Source organism: Sander vitreus, chromosome 16 (genome assembly GCF_031162955.1).
Source record: "Sander vitreus isolate 19-12246 chromosome 16, sanVit1, whole genome shotgun sequence".
Taxonomy (NCBI): Eukaryota; Metazoa; Chordata; class Actinopteri; order Perciformes; family Percidae; genus Sander; species Sander vitreus.
In genome coordinates this window covers 8,814,346-8,832,999 of record NC_135870.1, presented here as the reverse complement: position 1 = coordinate 8,832,999, position 18,654 = coordinate 8,814,346, and the positions used below count along the sequence as shown (strand labels likewise).

General features: G+C 38.2%; 2 protein-coding genes across 3 annotated transcripts; both read right to left on the bottom strand.

Annotated features, from left to right (window-relative positions):
• Positions 1-1,613: 1,613 nt before the first annotated feature.
• On the bottom strand, positions 1,614-8,544 carry cacfd1 (calcium channel flower domain containing 1). The gene is made up of 5 exons (XM_078271294.1): positions 7,870-8,544; positions 6,149-6,221; positions 4,258-4,383; positions 3,987-4,094; positions 1,614-3,561 (listed from the first exon to the last, which is right to left on the bottom strand). Exons 1-5 carry the CDS (start codon positions 7,973-7,975, stop codon positions 3,471-3,473), a joined length of 504 nt encoding a protein of 167 aa, XP_078127420.1. The 5' UTR covers positions 7,976-8,544; the 3' UTR covers positions 1,614-3,470.
• Positions 8,545-9,452: 908 nt separating this feature from the next.
• ptcd2 (pentatricopeptide repeat domain 2) lies at positions 9,453-14,372 on the bottom strand. 2 transcript variants are annotated; one of them, XM_078271293.1, is made up of 10 exons: positions 14,228-14,372; positions 13,250-13,342; positions 12,420-12,549; positions 12,062-12,179; positions 11,854-11,932; positions 11,670-11,761; positions 11,437-11,550; positions 11,273-11,347; positions 11,072-11,185; positions 9,453-10,140 (listed from the first exon to the last, which is right to left on the bottom strand). In XM_078271293.1, exons 1-10 carry the CDS (start codon positions 14,355-14,357, stop codon positions 9,919-9,921), a joined length of 1,167 nt encoding a protein of 388 aa, XP_078127419.1. In that variant the 5' UTR covers positions 14,358-14,372; the 3' UTR covers positions 9,453-9,918. The 2 variants fall into 2 exon arrangements, with proteins under 2 accessions (XP_078127419.1, XP_078127418.1); XM_078271292.1 differs by having other exon boundaries at positions 13,208-13,342; positions 14,228-14,365.
• Positions 14,373-18,654: the final 4,282 nt, after the last annotated feature.

Genomic DNA, 18,654 nt, shown 5'->3' with positions numbered 1-18,654 from the left:
ATGTTCGGGAGAATGAGAAATTCAACAGAAAAATAAAGAGGGAATTTCAACTGTATAATGTCATTTTTAAATATCTCCAGTCAGTGGTATATTTAGTACAGTGTTGGAATGTAACAAAGTAGCCTACATTTACTCAAGTATTGTAGCCTACTTAAGTAAGTACTTAACTTTACTTGGGTATTTCCATTTTATGCTACTTTATACTTCTACTTCAATACTTTTCAGAGGGTAATATTGTACTTTTTATTCTCATACATTTATTTGCTTATATGCTTATTGGATGTGATGAAGTACTACAGTACTAATATACCCAGTAGTGGTCACAGTGTGTACAAAGTATCTAAAATTGGAGCCACACTGAGAAACTAAATCATATAACACTTTGAAAGGAGCCCAGCTAGTAGATAACAAATGTTCTGTCACTGAAAAGCCATTGTTAACTACATGACAAATGGTTTTGATGACTGCAAAACAGCATCCTACCATGTTTTTGTCATTTTACTGCAGCTGTCGGTATTAAACCTGTCATGTATGTGCAGGCCAATAATACAAGTGGTGCATCACAGGTTCAATTCCAATAAAACGTGTGCCCTCTCTTTGATCTACTACTAGTTGTAGTAGTAGTAGTAATAATATATTACATAATTAAATACTAGGTTAAATGGGCTACTTAATTAAAAGTAGACAGAAAGACATATGACTGAAATAATGCAATGGCGCCCTCTGTTGATTACTCAATTACAATCAGATTATAAATTACTAAAGTTAAAATGCTATTTTTTTTGTTTCCAGATGTTTTAAGATTGATAGTGCATAAAAGAAAAGTCTTTGTCTATAATCGGTATCTTTACAGTTCAGAGGCAGCAAATGTACTTATATAGACTAATCCTTGCAAATCAAATCAAGTATGATCTATTATGAGAATCAGGCAACTAAATTCCTACAATCTGCACTCAAAGGGGAAGATATTAAGATTGAAAAATAAACAATAAGCTTTATAGGTGAAAGAAAATGCCTTAGAAGGGAGGGGTAATCCTGAGAAGTGGTAATCATTAACTTTATTATTAATCAAACCACCAGTTAAATAACCTCAAAACATCGCAGGTAGGCGTTGGTCAAAAACTGCTTGCTGGGATGTATGCAATCTATTTGACTTTCGTGCAATGTAACAATACAACAACACAAACTTCAGCTATCCACATAAAATAATCTAACTTTGTGTAGTGTAACACAAAGGGTGTGGTTTATTTGTTAACATGTTCATGTGAAAAAGGATATGTAGGGAAAACATTGACAGAACTCAATATAGCAGAATATAAAGTACTATGAGATGTAAAAAATAAATCTATCCAGTTGCAGCACATTTCCTGAAAATAAATCTTAATGTCCCTTATGCTCTTTACGAAGGCGTTCTTGATTTCTAAATTGAGTATTTAAAACCCGAGAGGGTTCAATGACGAACTAGACTTGAAGCCGGTTTTGTAATCCAGTCCAGTGACTTACATTATTTTTCTGAACAGGATATGCTGGTATTATATAAAACATTCTTGACACAAAAGTATAAACCATTAAGAAGATTGTGAAGGCGACGACACAAGAAGCCAACACCATGGTAGTAGTAGCAAGTTTGTTTAATTCGCAAATTGATAAACAGGATCAGTATTCACATCACAACACACATTATACACATATCCCTTACAGCAAAATATGCACTCAAGTTTTGGATGCACGTCACTGCAATACAATAAAACTGGATGGATGGTTGTGGACAAGACAAGGGGTTTTATTTTACATCTTATTAAAACTATAGTGTAAGAGGTGTGTAGTGTCTAACTGTAGCATACTGCTGGTGTGTATGTGTAGTGTTTAATCACTTGTGAACGATGGTTGTGCATGTTTTAAATGCTACACAAATGCTTTTCCATCGGCTCAAATGACTAATTTCATAGTCATGCTTATGCTAGTTCCCATACATCTATGATCTATTCATGAACTAATTTGTATCTGTTTCACTGTGCACTGTTAAGTAGGATACCTGAGAGCTGGTGGTAATTTGTGAATAATCCACTCAGTCACTGACCAGCCAGTAATAGATTTAGGATAGAAACAGCTGTAAGAGGTACGTGTAAACAATTATTCCCAAAGTTCCTTTTTACACAATGGAGGCAAGGCAACAAAACACAAACACAAATCGTACATTGCTGAACACTGCATACCTCATTTGAGTGACAAAAGGCAAACCATGGCTCTGGTGATTGTGTGGGATACAGACCAAATCGTCCCTGAATCAAGACACTTCCCCCTCACTGAATTTGTAATGGATTTTGGTAGAGTGTACTAATTAAGACTCATAATAAACACAGCAGATATTCAGTAACATATTCTAAAACGATGTTTTACATGTTTTAAAAAGGAGAACAAATAAGAACAGTTTTCCAATTCATAATGTACCACAAAATCTGCAGCCACAACACTGCTACCGGCTGCCTGATCATGAGGAACCATACATACACAAGCTGACACATGCACTGAAAGCTTTTCCTAAAAATTCCCACTATACCAGAGTCCATGCTACCAAAAGTTTAGTGCAGGAATTCCCAGCTGAGCTTAAACCAACTGAACAAATAATATATGAAAGCATACCTTCTTTATCTTTGGGTATACGAGAAACATTCCCCAATGTTAAACATATCTCTAATGCCTATGTATATTTTAAAATGCATTCAGGCTGCAATTCAGAGTTTTGTCTGCACAGTGGGTAGAATACTGTAATACCAAAATCACTCCTATTTTCTTTACTCAAAAGTAGTCCAATGAAGGTACATTTTGGGACTCAAATACAGGAAAAAAGTAGTAACTGTCAAAAGTCAGGCAGTTTCTTTTTGATAAATAGTACAATAAAGTAGTTTTGACTTTTACCATCTACATTCACTGCTTAAAGTAGGTTCTTCGGATTAAATGCAGAGTTAATGCAACAGTTCACTCTCCAAGTGAGACACATTTGAATCAGTCTCAACGTCATAGTAAATAACCTGATAACCTTAAGTTAATTATGTACATATTACATTCACATTAATTTAGCTTTCGGATTTCCTGAAAGGTTCTTGGGCTAGAAAGATGTACCTCACATTTCTCCTGCAGAAAGAGCGTTTACAACTGACAGCAGCAACAAACAACAAAGGGGAAAAAATAATAAATAAAACCCATGAGGAGCCAATAAACCATGAAAAACAAAGCATACAATCTATGGTATCGAGTCATGGACTTAATCCAACGCCAATCCGTTTGGATACCATTAGGTCAGGACAACAAGAATGCAGCAGTGTAAGTAAATAAGTAAACTCAGTACCATAATTATGTAGTGACAGAAATGGGAAAGAGGAAAGAAGCATGGAGGATGAGGTAGGATGGATGGAGGGCGGTAACAACTGAAGAAAATAGAGGAAGAGGAGGGTGGAAAGGCAGATGCCTTACTCCGGAGCCCCATTTGCCGTTTCTGTCATCTTCTCTTCATCTGCCTGTTTCTGATGCTGCAGTCTGGCATAAGTCACTGCGTCTCCCCTGAGAGAGAGAAAGAAGAAAAAAAAAAGAAGACAGGATGCGAGAGGAGGAGGGTAACAAAAAGTTATGACGAAGGAGAGGTGGGTAGACGAAAAAGTGGGTATGACAGGAGAGGATGACAGTTTAATTGCAAGGTTATTACATGGCTCACCTTGTCAGAAGTGAATTTGCATGAATAAAAAGGATCATTAGGGTTGTTAGATGCATAAAATAAAAATCTTATTAAGTGATTAGAATGTGGAATACTGCATTAATAAGGGACTGTTTTAATATGACCTTTTAGAGGAGCGTTTTTATGAGTGAGATATCAAGAGATACGAGTGATTACAATTATTGTACCGCTTTTATTCAAATAGATACTAAAAAAGAAATTATGTTTTTCTGATGTAACGGAATTACATGGTACAAACTACTAACAGACTTACTTTTTGCCTAAAGACGCAAGGCCGTACAGAACTCCTGTAGCGAAGGCGATGGCGTTTCCAAACAAGGTGGTAAAAGAGAAACTCAAGAATACGGGAAACAGAGCCATCCTGAAAAATGAGCAACCAAAGGAACAGCCAACCAGAGACAAAAACAAACAAGTCAGTAAATCATATCAGATATTCACATTCCAAAAATGTAATTTTTCATACAGTGAAGTACAGTCTCCCATGACATCAACTGTGTACAATTCATTTTTCAATTTGTTCTTACCCACAGTAGAAGAAGGCTTTCTGCCAAGGTTTGAATTTGTCTGCACGGGCTGCTACTGCGTTAGCAAACTCTATGAACTGGCAACAGAATGGGACTTCACATAGGAACAGCACAAAGGCATTTAACCTAGACACAGAGGGAGAGGACACAAACACAGCAGTCAAATACCTTGTGTCCTTCCAGCTCAAATACCGTACAACTCAAGTCTGGAAGAAATTAAACACAGCAGCTGGGTAGAAAGGAACCGTTATGCTTAGGGCTGCTTGATTACGGGAAAAAAATCATAATCACAATTAATGAACCTGATTACTCATTGACTTTTGGAAAGATGTTGCATTTATAGAACTTAAAGCTTTGTTTTGAACTTTTTGATATTAATGAACGTCCGTTACATTCAAGCCGTTGCCAAATGAGTTGCTACAAAGCTAATTGAGACTATCAGCTCCACACAACTCTCTCTGTATTTCTCAGTATGGCTGTGTTCAGAAGATGGTATTGCCCGGTGACTTTCCCGCGCAGAAACTCGAGTGAAGAGAACAACCTCTTCTGAAGAGTCCATCATGTTTTTTTTAAATCCTCCGTGTCCTCCTTGGCTACTAGCAACTGTGTGGAGGAGGGGGTGGTGGGGGTGAAGCGCAATCACGGAAGGCTTGTATCATGTGGACGTGCCGACAGTGTTGTTGTCATTACTTAGAATTCCTCATGGGGGCGACACAAACTACGCACTATAGCTTTAAACAACAGACAAGACAAAATAAGAGTTTACTTGCAAAATGTAATGTGCAAAATAATCGTTTTTCTCGATTGCATTGTTTTTGTGATCGTTAGGAGCCAAAATTGTAATCAAGATTAACATATGATTAATGCACATGCCCTGTAGTATGCTGTCATTGCCATTCAAGGTGTTCAAATTGGGCTTGGCTGGAGCACTAATGCTCACATGCTCACTGTCATGAAAACAGCCAGAACGTTTCTACAGTGAGCTGGTAAGTGGAATTTGGACTATTATTTTAATTATCGATTAATCTGCCAACTATTTTCTATTTTCAGTTTAATATCACATTAGACAAAGAAAAGCAGATCTAAAAAAAAGAAGAAAAAAAAGAAGATAAGACGCTTGCTTAAAAAAAATTAAAAAAAATCACTGATTGATTATCAAATATATGCTGATTCATATTATGTTGATCAACTTAATTGATTAATCAACCAATAATTTCAGTTCTAAAAGGCTCTTTTGATTCTGGTGTGATCTGGAGTAAAGAATACAAAGGGCAGAATGACACTTTTATTAATCAATCTTTATTTCTAGCTAGCATTGCAGCTAAGCTATCAATGCAAACAGTTTTAACCTGGAAAAAAAACACACACAGTTGGCTTTTCTGTGGCATGTCCTAAAGTCTTCAAATTTGAGCATATCTTTGGCACGGCATGTTCATGTCAAGAATTCCTCCTCACCTCCGCATTTGAGCAGTAGGTGTGGCCACATGGCTACATGAGACTCCTGCTCACTATCGATGTAAAATAATACTGTACGTACAAATAGAGAAATGTGAATCAATAGATAATACGAGTGCATAATGCATGATATAAATACAGTATATAACAAAAACTGTAAATCTTAACAGTAAAGCTACAATTAAAGTATTGTCTCATTCAATAGATTAAATGATTAATTTAAAACCGTTTCACTGTGCATTGTGACAGCAAACTGGACCGGAGCTTAAATGAATAATAGCATACAGCACTCTGTCTAGTCTAAAGTGGTTTTATAGTATGTTGTCTTTTCTCCTCAATACCAACAGATTATAAACATGGTTTGGCCTATGGAATGTGAATGAGCTAATATATGCATAGTACATTAAATTAAGCGTAACAAGTGTTAAAGACTTACACCATCCAAACTCCAGCAGCAATGTTTAAAGGGTTCACCGTGACACAGTTCCATACTCCTGAGACGGCACAGGCTGCATGATTTGGACAAGAGAAAAGACAAAGCAAATGGGCTGCTATTAAGATAAACCACATGACAGATTGTGAAAATATTAGGCCTGACCAATAGGCTTTGGCATTTTATAGTATGTGAAATATCTCAGAGGGCAGAATAGATCTGAGAATGATATACAGTATGTGGATGTATAGAGATCCAGTTCAGTCACTACTGTTTTTTTGATGTACTGCTTGGTTAGTACTGACTGTGTACACTATAAACAACATAAGAAAATCAGCAATGCGGAACATACGGAGCATGTACAGTATGTGGAGACAAATGTATAACAAACACATTTATTTCAAGATCAGCACATGACTGCCTAATATCTAAAGCAGTTTGGAAATATCTGGGGGAAAAAAACATAAAATGATGGAATCCAGGACTCATACTGTATCTAGATGTAGAAGTTATCATGACACATGCTTAGGCCGAAAATTAAACCCATTTAAAACAATGACAAACGAAATAAAATAATAAAATAGTTGCAGATGAATTTTCTGTTGTTTCAGCCCTTGAACAAAGCAATCATTACTGCTATTAGTTTCACCTGTGCTTTTCCTGCTGTAACAAGTCAAAATGTCAAATATGAGAAAGATCTATCACTAGTCACACCTCCCCATCAACATCAACTAATGTATTCCTTTTTTACGACTGGATGGAAAGCAGATGTCAAAAAAGCACCAGCCATTTCTTCCAATGTTTCACAATAAGTCACAATCAAATCTAATCTAAGTCTATTATTTACTCAATGTTGTATTTATAAAGGGCACACAATGTTTAAATGCTAAAACATTTGGTGTTTTAAAACTTTGGACTGTCAGTCCATACACCAATACAGCAATTTCAAGCTGAAAATCCACAGTGAGAAGAGAGGGTAAATATGCCTAGTTTCTATCTTCGCTTATATGTGAACTATCAGGCCAGACTAGCCCACACTGCCACAAACAGTGGAAGAACAATGTAGCACATCCTGCCCCTTTAGACCATCCAGCCTCCTTAATAATACAGATCCCATTGAATATGCAGTGCCCTAGGTAGTTAATGTGATACAGGCACTGTGACTCTGGTGTCAGTCTGTGAAGGAGAGCTGCAATGCTGCTGGAAAACCGCAAAGCCAGCAGTAAATATCACTGTCTCACACTTAACTCCTGATGGAAATAGTAAACTTACCTGCGGTGGACTGTGTGTTCATATCACATAGTTTTAATTTAATAACAAGCTGTTATGGAATGAGCATGTCATGTAAAGCGGTGCCCAACAGTGGCTGCTGCAGTGAGGGGACAATAGTCGGTGACAAAGCTTTTGTCTGGCGTGGCTGAGCAACTGAAGTGAGGTTTATACACAATCAAAAACATGTTTTTCCCAATTGTAATATGATGCCATTTCTGTCCGGTCTCTCCTCTAACCATCATATTAATGCAGATATGCAAAAGAAAACACAAAACGGTATAAAAGTATGATGAAAAGTCAACAAATGTCATAGAAAATAGCAAAAATCTAATGTCATTGTAAACTGGTAGTTAAATACACAGCACACTCAGTAGTAGTATTTATCTCGGCCTATCATTTATTTACTTATCAAGTGATATTAGAAATGTCATGTCATAACTAACGTTACTTACATACTCCTCCCAAAACTCCAGCTATTTTGCAGAGCCATCGGTACCACCATGTCATGCCATCATCCTCCGGAGTGGGTTTAGTGGACGCTGCAGCTTCGGTACTCATTGTGTTTTTCTAGCTATGTTAGCTAAAGCTACCCGAATCCAGTATTTAGCTACAGATGTCGCCTCAGACGACCTAACAATAGCTAAGTTAAGTTAGCTAACGCTAGTCAATCTATGTAGTAGGACAAGCTATGGTCTCAACAAAGTAACCACTAATTTTCTTATATTACCACACAGCGGTCCCTATCAGTAATACCAGATTTAAGTTAAACTTTTAAGTATTTTTTTAAATCTTTTTTTCCTTTGTGTGTTCGTTTTGTGACCAGCCGAAACGATGTTACCAGCAGCTTTTCACACAGCTTCTCCCGTCAGTTAGAACCAGCTAACTGGCTAGCTAATGCTAAAGAGCACCGCCTCCCAGCTGCCGATAGGAGTGTAGCTATATCACCGCTGCATCCGTCCTGAAAGCTCTTGTAATCTTATAGTTATAGATGAACAAACACTACACCGAGCTCACTTTTAACTACCTTATAAATGTACACTATTAGCTAACACTGTTTGTTTGGGTTCAAGTAGCTGCTCCGTTGTTCTCCTCCCTGGATGCTCAGCCGATGTAGCGGTGCATTGTGGGAGGGATTTGATGTGCACCATTGTTTGTTTACATGTTCCGATTATGGTTCCGATTAGCAGATTTGGATTTATAATATATTTATTTTACCACACATTTTGTGAGTATCACAGTGTGCAGATGAAAGGCTTTGGGGCGGCAGATTTAGAGATTTTATTTTTTTTAATATCAATGGAAGTTATGACATGCCAGGTATGGCTTTATAGGTCCCCAGTTTGTGCCTTTTAATGTATTACCATTACATTTAAGTCACAGAGAAAAGCAATCCTCAATCAGCAATCCGTTTTTTTGGGAGAAAAATGCCTTTGGAAAGGTTGTTTTAAGGATAGGTTCACAATGACTGTCTTAAAACAACATGCAGGTGCCCATATTAACACTGAAACAGGTTTTGCTTGCTGCATTCCTCCTGTTCATTCACACTGATCTAGAGGTCCCTCTCTTATGCACTTTCAATAGGAAATCCTAAAAGACGCTTCTAACCATCTGGGTGACAAAAGGGTTTTTACCCATTTCTCAAGTTGTGACTCTGTCCCCTATACAGGAAGCTGGCACCTTTGTTGTGATTTGGAAATCAGAGACGCAACTTGGGAACCAGCTTAAAATTATTTGATCGATCAGCGGATGAGATATCTTTTCATCTAGATGGTTGATTTTGTTCGAAAAGATATCCACATTATTTCTTTAACTCAGACTGCTGAAGCCTCATATTAACTTATTATAATAATAAACGTTGGCATATTTGTGTGTGTGATTACAGCTTGCAAAAGCTCTTTCAATGAACATCTGGGCACCTGGGTGTTGTTTTTGAGACACACTTGAAAAAAATTAGAACCTATTCTTTAAAGCTTGCAAAACAAACCTGATCTGCCAGCATCCCTAGAGCATCAAGACAAATAATACACGATTCATCTTTAATCACTCAGTCACACTTTTATATACAGTACAACACATTCTTCCCAAATCACTTATTATGCATAGATCCTTGCAAAGAATTCCATTGCCATTGGTGTGATGGTGTAAAATTCTCTCAGCAGCTTTCTGTTAAAGTACCTGCTGCACAAAAGAAGATTTTTGACCTTTTTCATCAAATTTAGATAGGGGCAACACAAAAAAGAGACAGAAGTCCAGTCTGCAGATGCATGACTCTGTCTGTGTCTAAGGAGAGGTAGAGACAGTAATCATGACAAAGTCTACTCTGCCAATAAACGAGAGCACGTTTTTTTCTCCCATCCCGGATTGCTGTGTGGACTAGCCAGACCCTCCTCTGCAGCGCTGTAAAGGAAGGTCTGGTAATACGAGACTAGTGTTTTTTTGACTGATTGCCTCATATCAGAGCCTTTAGTTAAAGCAGGCTTTGCAATGGCACACGGCTTCTCTCACTCTGACAGCAGAGTGGACTGTAGTGGCTTCAGAGTCCTTCGGCTGGTCCTCCTCTCCTCCATTATTAGCACTGGTTTCCTCCTCCCTGTGGGTGTGTGGCAGAGCATGCCATCGAGGGTCTGCTGGGTCACCTGATGAGCTCGCTCAAGATGAGTGACTATCTGCTCCACTTTCATCATGTGTGGTCTGCCCTCACTCTTTAAACGCAGCAAATCCACCTGAAACAGGTCACAAGTCAAGTCTAAATCAATTTATTTTATATAGCCCAATATCACAATTTTCCTCAAAGGCCTTTACAATCTGTACAGCAGACAGCTGTCCTTTTCGACTCTTGCTTCGGATAAGAAAAAACTCCCCAAACAAACCCCTTTAATGGGGAAAAGAATCCTGTAGCTTGTGTAAGAAATATTTCATCACAGTTATTCTGATCAACAATCCCAGTAAAGGATACTCCAATCCTTTTAATTTTTTCCTTAGGTTAGCATCTGTGTTATTGAGCAAACTGTGTGGTGTGTTATGGCCCTGACACACCAAGCCGATAATCGGCCATCGGACAGTCTGGCGAGGTCAGTGACTCGAGTCTGTTCGGTGTGTTCCGTGCCGTTGTCCGTCGGAGGAGCCGCCGGCCTTCATTTTGGCCGACCTGACTTGCTGGGTCGGAGGGCGGGCAGTCGGACTCAATGACCAATCTGATTGGTGGAGTGCTAACCCGGAAATGACGAGCGGGAAACTGACCTTTGTCGATCTGAAATGAAGACAGATTCAGCAACTGCATGGCCCATTTCTCGCTTAAAATGTTTTCAGAAACACATTTCGGTGAACTATCTTTGTAAAATATGAGATCGTATTCTGAATGAGCCGCCATTATGTCCGGTTGAAAAATCCGGGAGCAGCCAGACCCACGTGACGCGTTCGTCCAATCAGCTGCCGGTTTTCATTTTTTTGGGCGACAATACAGATTAACGCCGCCTGCTGTTATAGAGACGTATTACGTCTCGCGCACCCGCAGAACGTACGCTCAAATCGGCGTCGCTTCGGTGTGTTCTAAGGCACTTTTTGGACCTCGGGGAACCGACTGATCAGTCCGACTGCCTTTTCTGCCAACGGGCGGCTGTTGGGTTGGTGTGTCAGAGGCTTTATAGGACTTACCACCTCCTGAGAAAATTCAGGCTTCGCAACAAAAGAAGTGCTTTTAAGCAGCATGGCTGCAGACAGGATGGAAATGGCATCTGCCAGCGCTCCTGACCTTGCTAGTATGATAACCTAAATCACAATAAAAAAAGGATATATTAATCATTGAACAACGGAAAGAAAAAAAATGTATACCACAGTTATATGATGCACCATTACCTTTAAATTTTGGCATAATCTGCTGTCAGTGCTCATTATTTTTGAGTACAACGACTGTGCGTTTACTATATCATTCTGGAACAAAAAACAGAATATTGATTATATAATATTATTCACATCTTTCTGCATGAATAAAAGGAATAGAAGAAGAAGGTACAACTTACTCGTCTAAGTGCAAGTGCTACAGCAAAGCAGTAAGCATGTCTGGGGATTAAGTGCCCTTTGGTCTGCCCCTCCTCTATCATAGCAGTGCAGAACCTGTAGGACTCCGCCGTGTCCTGACCAACATAAAACAGAACATTAACTCACTCCGAAGAGTTTGTACATCTTAAAACAAACAGAACTCTTGGGACTGTCATTTTAAAATAGACTTAATAAAACTGTATAGATCATTTACCAGTTTATAGCAGATGCCAGATGCCAGCGTCAATGTGTCTTTGTTGAATGGTACACCTTGGTTCCTCATAGTTCTTAGTACCTCCAGGGCATCTGCAATAGCCAAAGTTGGGAATATTATACACATGTGATAATGATTTCAGAAAAAACACAAACAAACACTGGGAGGTTAATCTGTCACTTACTTTCATAAGAGCCTTTTGTGAATAACATGTCTAAGGTGATGTTAAAGGAGGTTGCGTCGTTGAAAAATTCTCTCATACTCTGTTCAGACAAGTGAGAGGATATGTTACCAGTCCAAGTCAGCTCTTAGAAAAAGTATCAATCCTGTCTTAGTTTTACCCCTGATGACATTGTTGCAATAGTAAAGGTTTTGGTTAATGCAAGATTTACCTTATCTGTAAGTGTAGCAGCAGCCAAGTCCTCCAGACCCAGCTCATAGCACAGTCTCACAAAGAGAGGACCAAACTTAAACTCTCCATACACCAAGTTCCTGTTCTCTGCATGGTACCTTGTGAGTGCAAATTAAAGGATCAATATACATAATTCAGATACTTGATACATGATGATAGTCAAAGCCATTGAAGACATTTGTTTTTCCTCTGTGAAATGGGTAGAATCAAATTTCCTTCTTTCTAATGTTTGTAAAAGGCAATTTAGAGAAGAGGATAAGACAAATTTAGGTTCTGAAATCATCTACTTTGCATAAAAAAATGTGTTTACGCTTTACAAAATTAAGGATGTACTATACCTATAAATGGCATCTCTGGCTATCACCATGTCATCTGCAGACTGGCACAAGTGAAGGAGAAGCTTCAGCTCATCTCTCAGTATCAGCTCATTCCTTTGAAGCTTCTGACTGAACAGCTCTATATAATTTCCTGTAAAATTGGGTGAAAATATGAGCTCTTACTGTACAGTGTGTATCGTAACATAAAACGTGACATAAAACTGCAGCTTTAAAAAAAAGGTACACTGTGTAGGAATTTCTCCCATCTAGCGGTGAAATTGTATTTTGCATTCAAACGAATAGTGCTCTCTAGCGTCTCGCTTTTTCAAATGCGTGTTGCAACTACGGTAGCCGTTATGTACCAAGAAGCTATGACAACATGTCTTCCAATTTTCGCTTTTTTGGTGACGAGGATTCCTTCTCCTGTGGATCCTCCATTATGAACTAAAGTGCAGTGCAGGCTTTCATTTGTTGGGGCAGTGACAAGCGCCTCTCACTGATCTCCTTCTGCGTTTCAGCTGGTTTCAGTCACGTGACGTTGGCTCTGAACGAAAACGCGTTGTGGATTAGCTAGATAGGTAGGCTAGTGCTTTATGTCCCTCTCAGCGATTATAGTTTTTCAAAATGGCAGAACGACATGGAAGCCTCCTCGGACTTGCCCGTCCAATGTAAATACAGATCAGAAATTCTTTGCTTACGAGGATAAGTTAGATCGTTGGCAGAGGTAATTTTACACCAATGAGGACATATTTATGAATGAAGACATTGATTTTTAGCTAATAAAATACTCAAAACACTACACAGTGTACCTTTAAAGCCAATGACGGCAACTACTTGTTGAACTACTTCACCTTTTGTTCCAGTGACAAGGTGAGCCACAGCCAGCTTCCTTTGCTGGAAGTCTTGTAGTTTGATAACATCTTCTGACAACAGATGCCTCTTAGCTGCAGAGAAAACAGTTTCCAATAACCAGTGGTGAAAAAGGTATTCAGCTCTTCAAGTAAAAGTAGCAACACTACAGTGATGAAATAAAGTATACAAAGTATTACCACCACCAAAATATAAGTACCAGAAGTAAAAGTACTCATTATGCAGAATGGCCCATTTCAGAATAATGTATATCATGTTGGATTATACTGTAATAAGTGATGCGGTAAAGGTGGAGCTAATTTCAGTTACTTCATATATTGCTGATTAGCTTAACCTATGCTAATAACAAAATATAATATATAATGATGTATTAGTTGATTTAAAAAAAAAAAAATACATTTGCCTCCAAAATGTAGTGGAGTAAAAGTATAAAATAGCATAAAATGGAAACACTCAAGTAAAGTACAAGTAGGCCTACTTCAAAATTGTACTTGAGTAAATGTACTCAGTTACTTTCCACCACTACCAGTAACTTTAAACATGGCGTGGAGTTGGGTGGTAAAAAATAAAGCTGGTATAATGTCATGTCAGTTATCACCATTGGGAGAAAAAAACACCAAAAATAAATTTCAAGAAAGGTAAATCCCTTGAGAAGCCATCGTATCATAATTTAGCCTAGCTGGATAGCTTGTACATAATAATACCATATGACTTAACATTTCAAACAAAAACTAAAAAGGCCAGCATGCAACTGCTACAAATCCTGCAAGCAAAACACAGTTACATCGAGTTTTGGTGGATTTTTATTAGATTTTAAAGCCATTTAAAGTCACTGTTACAGTATCTTTGTAAACGTGGGTTATTTACAAGCTGCTTTTGTAGTTTCTCTGCCTGTGTAACCAGCCAGTCAACGGTCACTTGTTTATTTGACAATTATTGACAACTTTTATTTGTCTTACCTCCTATACAGCCTTCAATCCAGCCTGTCTGTAAAACACCACAAAACAGTCCTTTGGAGGGCTCATGTACTAACGACCGACAACATTTACCAATCCTCGCCAGCGCCATAGTGCCCACTGACTGTACCATGGAAAATGAAAACAAAGGGGGTGCAGTTGGAGATATTATAGAGTTTGAAAACGCCGATTGCTGGCCAAATAGTGAAACATAATTTAAAATGTACTGGCACGTGATGACTATTTTAAGTGGAGTAAAACAGCGTGTGTAGCTATTTGTTTTAATTTTGTAATACGCTGCACGCAATTTGGTTTCATCCAATATGGCAGCGCCTTGTGATCCGGCGCAATAGTCTCTTAATACATCCATGGTATGAGTACATGTTAACGTCATTTATTTCTACTCTGTTACATGAAGCTCTGTTCATTTTTGTGCTACGTGTTTAAACGGCACAAAAACGGCGCTGTTTTTAGTATTTTATTCACAAACTGTGTTAATCTTTTAACCTACAGGTGGCGCTGTTGCACTGCATTTTAAACGCCCCTCTCTTGCAGCACGCAGACAAACGCTTTGCTGCTGCCAGGAAGTTTGTAGTCTCGCGTAGACTTATCTCCACAGCGAAGTTGGACATTTGGGACACAATAATGTATTGGACACAGACACTCATGCCAATATGCACTTTTGGCCTTTTGTTATAGGCTATTAGCTACAGTATTTAAATACAATAGGCTATGTTTGTACCTGTATGTATGCATATATGTATCTATTACGTTTGCTGTTTTATTTAGTTTGTATGCCTTATGAACTGCTTTTGTATGGTGCTATACAAATACATTTGAATTTGAACTTTAGTGGTAGCCTGTTGGTTGTCATTGCTATTTAGAAACAATTGAAGATATAACCTCATAATGCAAATCAAACAACAACAGGGAAAGACACTCAATATTATAACGATTCCATTATTAATGCTAAATCAATTAATGTGCCATTTATTTTTAAATGAAAATAGTTTTTCAGGCCTTGACTTCATGATTAGAAAGCTAAGGCCTATACAGCATAAGAGTCATGTGTACTTGTATACTGTATAATATGTACAGTGTGGGCCTCTGTAAAGTGCTTTCCCCTGTTTCAAACAACTATCACACCAGATCTTCTAGATGCTTTAGAGTCCCCAGAGTCTGAACTTGGCAATACTGCATTTTCGCACTTCACACCCCGGGTCAGGAATAATTAACAAGACAAACTTTATAGGAGACATTCAAACGCCACATCCAAAACACATTTTAAGAAGAGTGTTACTGTTTTAAATAGTCACACTCTCTTCTTTATGCCATTATGAAAATTATTTATGTGACTTCATCCATTTTGGCACCGGCCTCTCTTGTAAAAGAGATCATGTATCGCAAGAGAAACCATTTAAACTAAATTACTCTATACACATACAATTTTGTGTAAAACGGCAATACATTATGTTATAGTAGCAGTAACAGTTCAGAATTGCTTGCACAGTAATTACATTACAGTAGGTATACGGTATATTACTGTAGTAGGTATTACTATTTGGCTATGTTATTTTGGTTATGTTGGAAAAATTAAAGTTAGAAGTACGACTATCATCACATTTAAAGAGATTTGCATTGACCTCCACTCCCACACTAGTATAGGAGTCCTCAGTGGGCACCGAACCTTGCCACTAGTTAGTGTACCCGTTGACCTATACACAGCATTACATAACTGGGACAGCAAGGAGTTCTGCTGCATGTGATGTTGTGGTCATACATTTGAAATTTAACTAGGTTCCTCTTGACTCCTTGTAACTATGCTGAATAATTTTTATAGTGTTAAAACTGTACTTTTACTCTGATAGATGTAAAGTCTTATTCAATTGTTTATTATACACAAATGTAAAAATGTATGCATGAGAAAATTTCATGATATAATCTGATGTTTTTTGTTTAGTTTTTTCCATACAGGATTTAATGATACAATGGGATTTTCCACTGCAGGCGGTGAAAAGACTTCTGTGGAAACATAATTGCCAAACCTGCAACCATTTGGAGACGTACTTTTGGAGAAGATTCATTACAATGCTTAAGGTGCTTCTTAAAGAAACTCCAAAGATAGCCTATCTTGCACAGAGAAACTAGGGCTGGGACAGGGAGTTCCCCACTGTTGCCTTGGCAACAAGATCTCAGCCCATCCTGGCGAGATTGCTTGCTCAGCCAATCAGACACAGGGCCTTGGATAATTTATTGAATCCTTCAAGGTGTGTGTGTGTGTGTGTGTGTGTCTCGGTGGGTTTCTCTCTCTGTGCCTATGTGTTTTCATGTATTTAAAAGCAGGTTTTACAACATAAAGCTCATCTAAAGGGTTAAGTGTGGAGGCAGGCTTGTAGTGCATGGTGAGTTGCTGAAATAATGCACCAATCAACAGAGAAATATAGAACTGTTTGTAGGGGAGGTCTATTTTAGCACTCAGACTTTGATTTCCCAAACAGCCACACTTACATCCTCTTTGATTTATCCCTGCATGCACTTCCCTTTGGTTTTGGAAAGCGCCTGGGGTGTCCCATCATCATTAATAAATGTCCCCACTGAAACAGTTTTGGAACAGAAGAAAAAAGAAAAACGGCTGGTACCGATTACTGTGTCAGACTGTGTGCCACTGTTCTAAAGCCACTGCCCTTGAAAGACAATTAAATAGATTTATATGCATGCCTATTCACTCAGTGACTGATTTTGTACTAAATCATAAACGCCTGTGGCTGAGTGTTGGGGTTGGATAAATAATAGGGATTCTCTCTTATGCATAATTTGTGTATAATAATGTAATACTATATGGAAGGAAATATAAAAGCGTTCCACTAACTGGTGTGCAGTATATTTATTGAAACAGCTCTGAGCAACTGGCTCAGACATCAGACATGTTGACACGTGGTCCCCCACTGTACAGCAAATGGATGCTGAATTGTTCAGACCTGTCTCTGCTTTATCTATTAGTGTCCCTGGGGTGTCTGATCGAACAGGTTCTTTAGTTCTTCACTACATACTGGAGGAGCAAAATACACCCTAAATTGATGTTATTTTTCTCATGACATGTTTCATGTTCTACATGCAGTATCCTATATATAATTTTAGATTCATATATTTTTTTTCATTTTCCTTTGCATTAGAATCAGTAGTGGAGTATAAGCTAGTGCTGTTTGCAGCCACTTTACGTGTTCTCCCTTTGCAGGTGTTGATCATGAATGTATGAGCATCATTTTATGACAATCCATCCAGAAGTTGTTGCGATATTCAGGCTGGACCAAAGTAGTAGACCGACCGACCGACCGACTACCATTGCCATACCTAGAGTTATGCCGCTAGTATGGCTAAAACATTCAAACAATTTCCATACATGCATGATAAACTACATACCACAAAGTTTAACCCACAAAGTCAGGCAAATACCTGTAACCACAGTCGAGAACAATGTCAAAACACTCAGCTTTTATCTTAGCTTTGTTACATCACTTAAGACTAAACTAAGTCTCTGTCCCCACCGTATCTCTCTGGGGGAACTTAAACGCCTTATCAGTCCTGTCTGGCTCTCAGGGACACGCATCACCAAGGACGCCAAAAGAAACAACTTCCCTCCTAGGCCACATTGTCCCTTATAGCCAATCATCTGTGTGAACATGACATTAACTTTGCTGCCAATGTTGTGTTCTATATTATCAAAACAGAGGAGTTTGTTTTTAGGAATGTGGTCAGTCAGTTGGACCACCACTCATGTCTCCCTCAGGATGGACTGTAATAACTTGGACACAGAACATTATATTAACATCAGCAGGTCAAAATTAGTATTTATCAAATGCATTGGGTTATGACCAAATACCTGTAAAACCAAAAACATATCAGCCTCAGCTATACTTGTGGTTAGTGTTATTTAGCAAATGTCACTATGCTAACATGCCAAACTAAGATGGGGAACATTGTGAACATTATACCTGCTAAACATCAGAAAGTTGGCATTGTTATTGTCAGCAAGTTACCATGCTGATGTTAGCATTTAGCTCAACACAACACTGTACAGACTCACACAGCCGCTAGTGTGGCCATGGCTGACTCTAGTCTTGTTTAAACTAATTGTAAAGGTGTAACTTCTTTGGGCATGTAAACAGCAAAACTATTTTTATATAATCAATACTCACTTCTATGTGAGATATTTGGATTTGTGATATCTTTGAATTTGGTACAGTTTATGATTCTGTGCAATGAGCAATAGGCTCAGTGGAAGAGACAATTTGTAAAAAGCATTTTTATTTTATTTCCCAGTCTCAATATATAACATTATAGGAAATAACACTTTCTTTAAAATACAATAAATCAAGCCTAGCGTAAGTTTATCCAGGAAGACTATGTACTCACTCATTCTCATTCACCTC